The sequence below is a fragment of the Aphidius gifuensis genome, linkage group LG2 (genome assembly GCF_014905175.1).
Source record: "Aphidius gifuensis isolate YNYX2018 linkage group LG2, ASM1490517v1, whole genome shotgun sequence".
Classification (NCBI taxonomy): Eukaryota; Metazoa; Arthropoda; class Insecta; order Hymenoptera; family Braconidae; genus Aphidius; species Aphidius gifuensis.
The window spans coordinates 6,029,148-6,041,098 of NC_057789.1; the positions used below are offsets into that span (position 1 = coordinate 6,029,148).

Genomic DNA, 11,951 nt, shown 5'->3' on the forward strand with positions numbered 1-11,951 from the left:
GAAATAATATTTAAAAAAAAAAAAAAAAATACATTAATTTCATTCAGGTGTATTATAAATTATATGATAAAAAAAAACTTTTAAATTCTATTTGTATTTTTTAGATTAAAGAAGCTTTCAGTAACATTACATCAAATTAAAAAAAAAAAAAAGGTCATATAAATTATGAAAAGTAAAACTAATATAATTAAAGAGTTTATTGATTAATTGCATGATAAATTTAATTGAAATAGTTTGAAATTCTTTCAGAGTACGTGAATATGTAAATGACATTTGAAGAAGATTTATCATTGTTATCAAGGGATACTAAGTACTGTCCGCAACAAGATTATGGTAATCGAAATTGACTAGACGACTTGGCAACCCCCATCAGGCATATCAATTACGAACGTATGTATTTCGACCAAAAATTTGTCTTTGATGCGCTTAAACTCAGAGGTAATACAATTCACGCCATCGTCTAATCTCAAATGGGATTGCCTGATGACGCAAGGGACACACGAATGGACTTTATCCACTAAGCGACAACGTTGTCCCCATGTGAATTCCTTTTGGACTTTGTGCCTTTGGCATATTACGCGTACACGAATACACCGAGGAATACATTTACGACTAATCCTCATTTTTTCTTCAGCCTGAGTAATTTTCTTTTTCATTTATAAATTTGTTTTTTTATTATTTTACTTGCCTCGACAAAAGCACAAAGTTATGTTTTGATCAAATCGATTTTGTTGCCGCAATTTAACTGAAAAAGATAAACTGAAAGAAAAAAAAATCTCTCAGCTCGTTATATATACAAATAATATAATATAAAAAGACTTGACCCAATATAAATATATATTTTTAAATTAATCGGTTTTAATTTATTTTTTTATTTTTTGAATTTAATCAATAATATTGATGCAATAATTGATGGAGGTTAATATCAGTTGTATCAGCTTTGAAATGTTATAGATGGCACGTATTTGATAAGAATACTTTATGCCAAACAAATATTATTATCGTAAATTTTTTTAAAACATCGAGTTCATTGTGATTCTATATAAATATTGGAATTTCAAGTAGTCGGTCTTTACTTTTTAATAAAATTTTTTTTATTGATAATATTTTTAAATATAAACAAATACATGATTATTTTATTTTATTTTTTTTTTTTGACACTGATTGTGTGTTACAGTACAACTGTACTTTCTTCATTGACACATGTACGCTAGTATAAATAAAACAATGATAACTACGCTTTGTACTTTTAACGAATTTCTGATGCATGTAGTGAGTGTTTTATTAATGAAGTCTGGCTGTTGAATGTATAAAGTGCTCTTGCACGTTTCACTATGAAATTGGGACGACTAGTTCCCTCGGTGCCGAAACCATTAAAATTCACTATACATTCAGCAATAGCATTAAAAACGAATTTCGTATCAGATCGATCGTTATCTTTTTTTTTTATTATTTCGTTATTTTATTTTATTTTTTCATCACGTGTCATGTAGAGAGGAATGAAATAATAGTATATAAAAGACAGCCGTAATCGTTAATGTGTGTTAATGATTTTTTTATTTATTTATTTCCTTTTTTTTTTTTTTTTTCTCTTTTTAAATAGGCCAAGATCAAATTTAAAAGGCACTTACTTAGTTACAAAAAAATTTAACGAAAAAAAAATAAAAATCAAAAAACCATTAGATAATTTGGGTGTGGATTCACGAGGTGATATTAAAATTATTTGTTTTATTAGTCAGCAAAAAAGATTTAATATCAATAAGACTGTACGAAGAGAAAAAAATATATATTAACATTTTTATTTTTTAATCATTAAATAACAATGATTTTTGTATTTTCTTAAATACAATTTTTTCATAATTTTATTTAAAATTAATTGATTGAATTTAAAAAAAATAATTTTAAATTATTTGGACAAAGAAAAGGCTATTGATTTATTTTAATCGGTAATCAGTTGATAAGCTATCAACGATATAAAAGAACCGGTATCTATACTGTAGACTTCATAGTCCATTTTAACACAAAAGCGTCATGAAGCATTTCTTTGTTTTTACGTTTCTCCTTTTGGTGATTCAATTTGAACGTCCAGTATTTGGTAAAATTCACTGTTTAAATCGAATAGATTTATAGTTTTTCTCTACGTGCCACCACCCTTTCAGTGTAACAATTGTTGTTGAAATCTCGAAACGGAAGGACGAGCCAGCGACCTTTTCCGGTTTTCGTTTTACCTTCCCTTTACTCGTTCAGTATTACATTGTCGCAAGCTATACACGCCCGTAGCTTGTTCACGTCTCTGTGGGATCTGTTGATGGTGTTATACCTTCTCTTCATTCTCTTGCTCATCTGACCATCTTTTTTTTTCAATTCTCAATTGAAAAATTAATTTAACCAAGCAACAAGCACAATTGACATCAATCAATTTTTTAATTTTTTATTTTATTTTATTTGTCTATACAATAGACAATGTAAAAAAATTAAATTATTATGTGTCAGTTAATATTACGTATGGTGATTGTGTGTTACAGGAAAAAATAATCAAGAAATAAATGCTGTTGTCGGAAAAAAATTGGATATAAATCCAACAAAAATAATTGGTGATCTTGTTAATTGTCAAGCAGTATTTCATGGATCAAAAAAAGACATAGTCTATAAAATTTATCCAGATCCAGATAAATATGTAAGTCATATTGGTCGTTGGGATGATTCATGTGGATTTTCATTAACTGAATTTTCTGCTGAACTTTCTGGAAAATGGACAATAAAGACTTCCTACAAATCAGCAGAAATATTAAAAGATTTTGAAGAAACTTTTTTTGTTTATGAAAATCAGGTAAAAAGATAAATAATTTACAAGAAAATTTAAAATTAAGACGGAAAAATTTTATGACAATCATTGAAATAATATTACAGAACGTAAAAGCATTGCCTGCGACAACTGTCTACGTTGAAGAAGATCAATATGTCACTTTGTACATAGAAGAAACAAATATATCTCAAAATAGCACTTGTATACTTAAAATGGTGGCAGAGGTAAATTAACTTTTGTTATTTAGCATTTATTTTGGTGATTCATATAATTTTTTTCACAGGAAATTGAATATGACTTAAAAAATTTACCAAATAACAATTATAAAATCGAGCTTTATGGTAAATGTGGTGTTCGCATGCTCATTATTGACAATAAACAACATGGTCAATGGTCACTGTCAAGTGTATCAGATTATAAAAAATTATTAGCAGAATTTAATATAGAAGTTTCTAATAAAAATCATCATACTACTCAAATAAAAGAGGTAAAAATAATTAAAATACATACTTTTATTAATAATTATGATTTATTTCTTAGAAAAAATATTTTTTTAGTATTACGACCAATGGAATCAAGGTGCAATCAATGAAAAATTACGACTATTATCAAGGTCTGACAGAATTTATTGTGAGGTGCAACGACCAGATGGTTATATTATAGTACTGAGTATACCCGACTGTGTTTACAATGTGGATATAGTTTCTACTGTTCATGCAGGAGTTTGGATTGCCCGATACGGTCTAAAGCACAGTATGGAACTTGTTGAGGAACACTACAATATTGAAGTTTGGGGTAATTATAATGGACAATATTGTCTTCTTGAATTACATGGTTTCAAACTTTATAATTTGATATATATATTTATTTTTTTTAATGACATTTTATAGATTCTCAAAGTATAAATGTCACTGTAATTAATGATAAAACTGAAAATGCAATTAACATGCTATGTGAAGTAGGTGTAAAAGCACTTCGTCAATGTATGTTTATAAAACCTGATGGTACTATTAAAATATTACCAGCTGCAGTTGGAAATAACAAGTAAGTTATTACGACAAATATTTATTTTTTAAATAATATATATACTTATTTTATCTTATCTTAATTTTAATATTATAGATATGAGTATTATGGTATTGGTTATGAAAATAATGCTAATCGTAAAGCACAGTGTGGTCTCACAATTCGTAATCCACATTCAAATGATTATGGAGTATGGAAATGTTCAGTGATGACTGATAATTACAAAACACTGACTGCACTTGTTAATGTTAATTTATTGGCTAATCAAAAAAGTTTTGACAAACGTTATTTAAAGATTTCAAAGGAACCTACTTATGTCAAATATGGTGATAATTTTGAGGTAACAATATGTTCATGTGTTTTGTAAATTTTTAAACAATATGGTTTATTAATTGTGTTGTTTTTTTTTCATTATTATTTAATATTTTTTTTTAGTTAAAATGCAGTGTTGATACGCAATTGGACTACTGTTGGATGCTAAGTCCCAATGGTACAATTTATTCAGTAACAAAAGATAAAAATTCTACAAATTCTCTTCAATACAGTGGCAAAGGTTTGTCTCTTGGTGTTTGTGGTGCAATTGTTGAAAATGCTGACAAAACACACCAAGGTGGTTGGAGTTGTCATTTAGGTGTTAGTGGTTATAGTGCAGAAATTACATCGATAATCCAAGTTACAGTCACAGGTATGTTATATATTAATTTTTAAATATTTTACATTTTTATAAAATGTATTTTTTAAATATATAATTAATATATTTATAATCAGTTGATAATGTCCTACTTCAATGTAACGTCAGAAGAAGTGGAATCTGAAACTTTAGATGTTTCGTGCTTAATTGTGAAACCGATATGCTGTGGTGGTTGCTTATTGAATTAAATAGTCGAGTAGTAGAGCGTTGATCTTGTAATTATGTAGCTGGTTTAATGACTCGCGTTGTAGTTGCTTAACTTGTTTACTGTATATTTATTTAACTTGTATATTATAAATTTTGCTTCAAACTATGTATCCCTTCTCTATATATATCTCAGACAACTGATAAATTCTAGATGCTTTAAACTTTTCTCATAAATTTAACGTCACATATTTCCTCCTTTAAATTCCAAATTCATTATCGATTTAGTAGATACTCTGCTCCGTCAAAATTTATATACGATAATATATTGTATAATTTTCTAAATATTATTATTTATTTTTTGAATAGATTCTTATCTAATTCCAAGTGCTAAAAATATTGATGGATCAACACAACTTCTTTGTCGTTTGTTCCCAAATACTGAAGCAGAAATTGACTACTGTCGTTGGATTAATCCATATGGAAATGGACTGTATCAAAATGACCTGACAAAATATAATATCAAACAAAACAAAAATAATTGCAGTCTTCAATTTCAATGTAAGATGAAAAAAATTGATTACAGCATTGTTATTTATTTTTTTTTTAATGTTTTTTTTTTTTATTATTATTATTTAGATGGTGATATTATCGACATTGGTAATTGGAAATGCTATGCTCGTTTGACTTCTGGTTCTGATGAGGAATATTATGCTGATATTTATTACACTCCATCGACAAGATCAAGTTATTTGTCATATCGATCCTTCACTTTTAATTTTCTTGTGTTAGGTCTTCTCTTTTCTTTTTGTGCTACTACTGCTCTATTGTTTCACAAAACTAAGCAATTTAAAAATATGCGCAATCAATTGCCCCTTAAATTACCAACATCATACTCTCAATCATACAATTTATCCGAAAAAAATAATCCAGAAAAAAAAAATATTGAATCATAAATTTTATTACTATCACACTTGAAAATATACTCGTTTATTTCGAGAGCAATTGAGTTAGCCGTTATTAATTAAAATGACTTGCATATTAAATTAATATGAATTGCATGCTGTTCATATTTTCAAGTAGTATAAACAATGAGTCTAAAAATTATGTTTTTATAAATGAAAAAAAAAAAAAATCTACATAAGCATTAATTTTTTAAAAGAGCTCATACGTATGATTAAAAAGCTTATCTAAGTGAATGAAAAAAAACAAAACAAAAAAAACCGAGTATTAAATTTTTTAAAAAGAAATGATTTTTTTTTTTTTTTTAGAAAACATTTCCCGCAGAAAAAAAGGTAAATTAATTACATGATAAAAAATTTTTAAAAAATAATAATATTACTGTGGTGCACAAGTCTAGGTGAAAATGATTGCATCTCTCTACTTTTAGAATTAGTGAGATAAAAATTGCATATGCTGGCTAATATATAAAAATAATTTTATCTCTTATATAAGCATGGATTTCTTTTATAAACAAATAGTCCCTTGGCAATTGTCAATTTCTTTTTCCCCTAATTTGAAACATATGAATGAGACATTTGAAATATGTATCAATGAGTTATAAAATAGTTCAAACTAGTTGTCTCGTTTTGTATAAATGGTTTACCCCAATAGAATTCGCATTCTTCCCACGTTCATTGCCATTTGCCTCGACAGTCGACACACGCCAGACATCACACAAAATTCAAAAGACTCCACAAGAGCATTGTAAATATAACTCTTCAAATAATAATTCTATAACAATTCTCATGGGTATATATAATGAGTGGCATTAATTAAAAAACAATTTATCATTTTATGCAAATAATTGTTGACTTGTTTGTCAGATAAATATTATAAATATAATTATTAATTTTTTATTTTCAATATTTTTATTTTATATATACCTATAAATTAATTAAATTTATTTTTTAATCTTTTATCAGTTGAAGAAAACCAATGGATATTCGAGATTCAGTGAACCATGGTTTAAAGGACAAAATGATTCAAAGAACACTATACATAGTACAAGAGAAGAATGTTCTTCGTATAAGTCTGTCTCTTTTACTGATTACAATGAAGAGTACGCGGTACCATGTTAAATCCCCAACTGATATCTTGAGCTTGGGTTAATCCGGCGCCTAGATTACTCGGCGTTGCGCTTAGAGTGGAAAGAGCTACAGGCACAACCGCACCAAGATGTATATGTTGGACTTGTATTGTGACATGGACCATATTAGAAATAGGAGGAAAAAAAAAGTCAATTGAAAGTCTGGTGTTTGGAGCTTGGTCCATCAATAGCTGCTATATACAGTCGTTAGATTGCAAGAGTAAAAGAGAAAAGAGACAAAAAACATTATTGTATAGGGTTGTCGAGTGAATGTTAAGGTAAAGAGAAGAGACACGACAAAAAAAAACGAGTCGAAAGATTACCAGTGCGCTTGTAATTTCGTGGGATTAATATTTAATATCTTTTTCAGGAAAACGACGAGAAGCCATATTCGTTGTGGTGTTACTACTCTTTTACCACTTTTTCTTTTTTTTTTCTTTATATATATTTTTCAGTCGCTTCTTCTTCTTCATTGAGCTGAATTCTAGTCTTTACTTTTTCATCAACTTTTCTCTTTTTTTTTCATCAATTTTGCATGATCTTTACGTGAACATATACATGCATGGATATGTATATAGGTTTATAAGCAATTGAACATTTGAAATTTCATTGTGAAAAGAAATATTATACAATCCTTGACCTGACTTTTAACATCAATAGGGGGAAAAACAATCAGTCGATGTGTGATTACATTTTTCCGCCTCTACTTTATTCTATCTTTGGGGCTTTTCTTTTTTATTATCCTCCGTATTTTAACCCTCGTAAAAGCAACAATTCTCCATCGAGATTTTCATAATCTCCCGCTTTTCATTCAACCGAATTTACATACTGTTGAAACTCTACTATGACGAGAGACATTTATTTAGCATACAACTTGAAAAACGATAAAAAAAAAAAAACACATCATCACAGTTGTGTGCAGAAGAAAAAATATGCCACAAGTATATGACGACAGAGAGAGTAGTAGTAGTAGTAGTAGTAGTAGTAGTAGAAGTACCATGAGCTTACATAATAAATTCTTAAAATAATTCAATTTTAAAATGACAAAATATGCTTGATAGCACCAATTTCATTATATTTTTAGTTTTCCTAGAAGTAAAAATTTTATTAAAAAAAAAAAAACCAATAATTTCATTTGCATATGGTATTTTTTATTATTCTATTCAATATATAGTTTTATAGAAAATTAACAAAATGAAAAAATTCAATTTAAATATATTATTGACAAACATTTATTTACATTGAAAAAAATAAAATAAAAAATATGTTAAAAATAAAAATTGTATAAAATATAGAGATTGATGTTGTGATCCACTTGAAACAATCTATTCGTGTGTACGAGTAAACAGCACTTTCATGAAATTACTGGTGGCATTGGAGAGTGTGGTATAGAAACTGAATAACTCGCTTCTGTTAACGCATAGCGTTATGTATATAGAATATATACATATACAAAGTTAAATAGTTAGTTGTATTGCTGAATCCCAGTACTTCCAATTATCTAATTGAAAGTAACAGTCCAACAATCTACCCCTCGATTTCCCCTGGTACTTGGTGGCAACATTTATACCCCTCTCTCACAGTGCGTTACACACTCACAAAATACTAGTAGGGTCATTTTGATTCTGTATAACTCTCACCCTTCTTCATATATATTTCTAAATGTAACATTCAATAATAAATTGTTGTAGGTGGTTCGTGGCCAAGCGCATTTACGACGAACGTGTGTGTGCATTGCCTTTTTTTTGAAAAAGAATAAGGGATTTACTCTGTGGAAAACACTGCAGCAACCAATGACCATTTGCTCTATCCCCAATATATACAAAACCAAATACCACAAACATAGAAAAGAAACCAAAGTATGTATATAATAAAAAAAAATAGAAATAAGTAGACGAGCCTTTAGCTAAATGAAGGCAATAAACGTAGGGAGAGAAATAAAATAAATTGTTATAAATTGTCGCACTGTAACAAACATCAACCCCACATGATTAATGTGTATGCACATAAATATAAAACTGGATTTTACTTGATGTGTGTGATGCTCAAATTTTCAGTTGTAATTATATCAAGCAATAGAGCCAGAAACCACGACACCAATTTTACTCTGTATGTTTGTATATATATATAATTTTAATGATTCAAAGCTTTGCCAGGCAAATGCTTTCACTCTTGGCTGTCGTCACGCAATCATATTTCAATTCCCCTGTTTGCATGATATTTGACATACGCATTTTGACGAACTGCTGTATGTCAAATTCAGTGATTTCTTCATTCTACCCAAAATTGATGAAAAAAAAAATATATATATATTCAAAAAACTCATTTATGTGTGTATGAAAAGTAATTTTCAGGAAATTTAAAAATCATTCCACGTCGACATATCAACAAATAGTTGTATTTACATAGCTCAAAAATTTCATGAATAATATTTTTAAAATTGATGAGAGAATTTAATATATACAATAGAAAAATACCAGATGTGGTCCGCTTTTAATTAAATATTCTCGTGTTTATTTTATAAATTAATGTAATAAATTATTATTATTATTTTTTAATTATAATATTTAATTTGTTTATTTGGTATATGAAAAAACTTTTCAATTAAATATAAAAATAATTTTAATTATTAAGAATGAATAAATACTTTTAAAAAATAATTTATTAAAAGCATTTTTTCTCTGTTTTATTTTAGAACTTATCGAGGAAAAAGTTTTTTGGAGTTCATGAGTATTGAAAAAAATAAATCAGAAGCTACTAAAAATACATGAGATCACTTTTGTCGACCATTAAAGTGCAGCCACATTTTATCGTTCAATTAATTGTACGTACTTGTGAGTATAAATTGATAGTTTGCTATTTTAAAAATTAATTTACTCAACTCTCAATTAAATTATAATTTTTAAATTTACATAATTTTAATTTAATTGAATTTTTAAAATATTCATATACAAAAAAAAAAAAAAAAATACTTGATGAGTTTTGTTTTATATCCTTGAAAAAATTAATATTTTTTAGAAAGTTTCTTTGATGATTTAACAAAATCACCCTCGTAAAATACATTGGACGTATTGGCGACAGAGAAAAGAAGATTTTGTCGTAATTGTATCTTGATTTACGAGGAGAGCATCATCAAGATCTTACGAGTGCGATACAAGGGAGATATTTCATCCCCCAATATGCCTTGGGAAACAGAGGATTTTAGTGTTTGATACAGACACGCCTCTTCCATCTGTAGACTTCTAATCTGAAGATTACAGTGTATATACATTTATCTTCAAGTATTGAATATTGAGTCTCAAAATAATTCAATAACAAAATTGGTGAGCGTAAGGCCCTCTGTCATATCTCTTCTTCATTAGACTAAAGTATAAATGTATTTTCTGGCTTACTCTCCAGGGCATATAAATATATAAATTCATGTTGTTCAATATTATCCATTTTGCTAACAAGTTTAAATTTTAAAATCAATTCAAATCGTGAAATATATTTAACAAAAAAATTAAGTAATTGATTTTATTAAAACCAATTGAAAATTGGCAAATAACTCTTGATAAAGAGCTGTCTATATTTAGATATTGGTTTTTTTATAAATTCAAGAGTTTATAATAAATGAAATTGAAAAAAAAAAAAAAAGTTATAAAATTTATATGAGGCAAAAGCATACATGAAAGATTTTATCGAGAATTTTATTATTCTTCCAATGACGTTACCTCATGTGATAAGTCTTTTTGGTCACGGTACATCCTGCCAGATAATAAGCTTATTATTATTGAATACACTCTGATTTCATTGGTAGTGTTTCACATCAGCTGTCTGAATTTTTTATTAAAATTAAATTTAGTTGGAAATTTTTTTCGTATAATTACTATATGATTAAATTAAAATATCACATCAATTATTCAATTTATATACATTATTTAATCGTCAGTCATGATTTAAAAGTTTATCATTTGTATTTAAAATTGCTCAATATTTACATTACCGTATACATTTTATATTATATTTCGTTGACATTTAAATGAGAACAATGAGAATAAGCATAATAAATTTTACTGAATAACAAAAGAAGAAAGAAAGGAAAAAAAATCCTGACAGATTAAGTAACTGATGACAAAGTTTTTGATGGATAAAGATAATTTGCTACGGTTTAAGTCATTAATATATAGTTAAAAAAAATTTCCGTATCTACGCAATGAATGGTATTTTTGAGACCAAGAGAAAGAGCAAGAGCAAGAGAGAGAAAGAGAGAGTTCACATCCAATCTCACCTCAGGCGACCTCTTGCTATTAATTACATCGGCCTTCTACCAGTCCACCTCCGACACGAGGGTCGTTAATTAATTTTCGTTTTTTTTTTACTCTTCATTCTTTCATTGAAATTTTCAAGCAAGATAAAAATACACATACATCACTTGAAAGAGAAAAGAGTGAATATGAGTTACCTGCTTGAAAGAGCTACATACATTGGTGCTACCTATCTCGATGGACAGTTGTAATGAAGGAGAGACAGATATGAGGGAAAGGAAATAGTATATACAGTATGAAGGATATATCAACAAGAGAGATTTCAGGATAGATATTAGGTCGAGATAATTACAGTCATTAGTCGACACATACATCAATTATTGATGACACGTTGACATGAAACTACCGCCCCAGGCGTTTCTTGTGATGAAATTTTTTTTTTGTGTCATTGTTACACACAAGTTATTAAAATATATAATATCATTGACCTTAAATACTAAAAATCAATTATATTAAATTGATTTTTGGCACACATTAATGTACAATCATAATGAATTGCTCATTAAAACATTTAAAACATTTTTAAATATATACTCGAAAGAATTTCTTTAAAGAAAATAAAAAATATTGTAAGATAAAAATTTAAATAAATTTTTTAAAATTACAACGTAATCAAAAATTTATTTAATAGAAAATAAAAAATTTTTATCTTAAAATTTAACAACATTAAATAAATCTATTTTTATTTATTTATATTTAGTTATTTACTTTATTGGTATAGTTGCGTTGTTAAGATAAAATTATTTTAAATTTGTAATTTAGAGAAAAAAATGTTGTATTGAATATAAATTTGTTTTTTTTTTTTTACATCAAATTTTTTAAGTATTTCTTTATATTTAAAAAAAAAAACCAGTTGTGTCGGTTCCTCAATAAGATTTATATCGAAAT

The 11,951-nt window shown here is 27.3% G+C and overlaps 1 protein-coding gene and 1 long non-coding RNA gene across 3 annotated transcripts; both read left to right on the plus strand.

Moving 5' to 3' along the window:
* The first annotated feature begins 1,998 nt into the window (after positions 1 to 1,998).
* On the plus strand, positions 1,999 to 7,415 carry LOC122848670. 2 transcript variants are annotated; one of them, XR_006373476.1, is made up of 11 exons: positions 2,002 to 2,095; positions 2,526 to 2,830; positions 2,911 to 3,030; positions 3,090 to 3,293; positions 3,364 to 3,601; positions 3,697 to 3,850; positions 3,929 to 4,172; positions 4,268 to 4,517; positions 5,037 to 5,228; positions 5,307 to 7,034; positions 7,127 to 7,415. XR_006373476.1 is itself a non-coding variant. In XM_044146896.1 (10 exons), the coding sequence occupies exons 1-10, from the start codon at positions 2,032 to 2,034 to the stop codon at positions 5,621 to 5,623; spliced, it is 2,088 nt and encodes a 695-aa protein (XP_044002831.1). In that variant the 5' UTR covers positions 1,999 to 2,031; the 3' UTR covers positions 5,624 to 5,934. The 2 variants fall into 2 exon arrangements, 1 of the variants encoding a protein (XP_044002831.1); XM_044146896.1 differs by lacking the exon at positions 7,127 to 7,415 and having other exon boundaries at positions 1,999 to 2,095; positions 5,307 to 5,934.
* A 572-nt stretch (positions 7,416 to 7,987) lies between these two features.
* Positions 7,988 to 10,386, plus strand: LOC122848672. Its single transcript, XR_006373477.1, has 3 exons — positions 7,988 to 8,615; positions 9,452 to 9,590; positions 9,775 to 10,386. It is a non-coding gene; the product is annotated as an uncharacterized LOC122848672 (long non-coding RNA).
* The last annotated feature ends 1,565 nt before the right edge of the window (positions 10,387 to 11,951 follow it).

Excerpts from the sequence above, each read along its gene's own strand:
- LOC122848670 (XM_044146896.1), top strand. The coding sequence starts at position 2,032 with ATGAAGCATTTCTTTGTTTTTACGTTTCTCCTTTTGGTGATTCAATTT. Across the intron at positions 3,031-3,089 it reads TACTTAAAATGGTGGCAGAG|GAAATTGAATATGACTTAAA; the intron begins GTAAATTAACTT and ends TTTTTTTCACAG. Across the intron at positions 3,602-3,696 it reads CTACAATATTGAAGTTTGGG|ATTCTCAAAGTATAAATGTC; the intron begins GTAATTATAATG and ends GACATTTTATAG.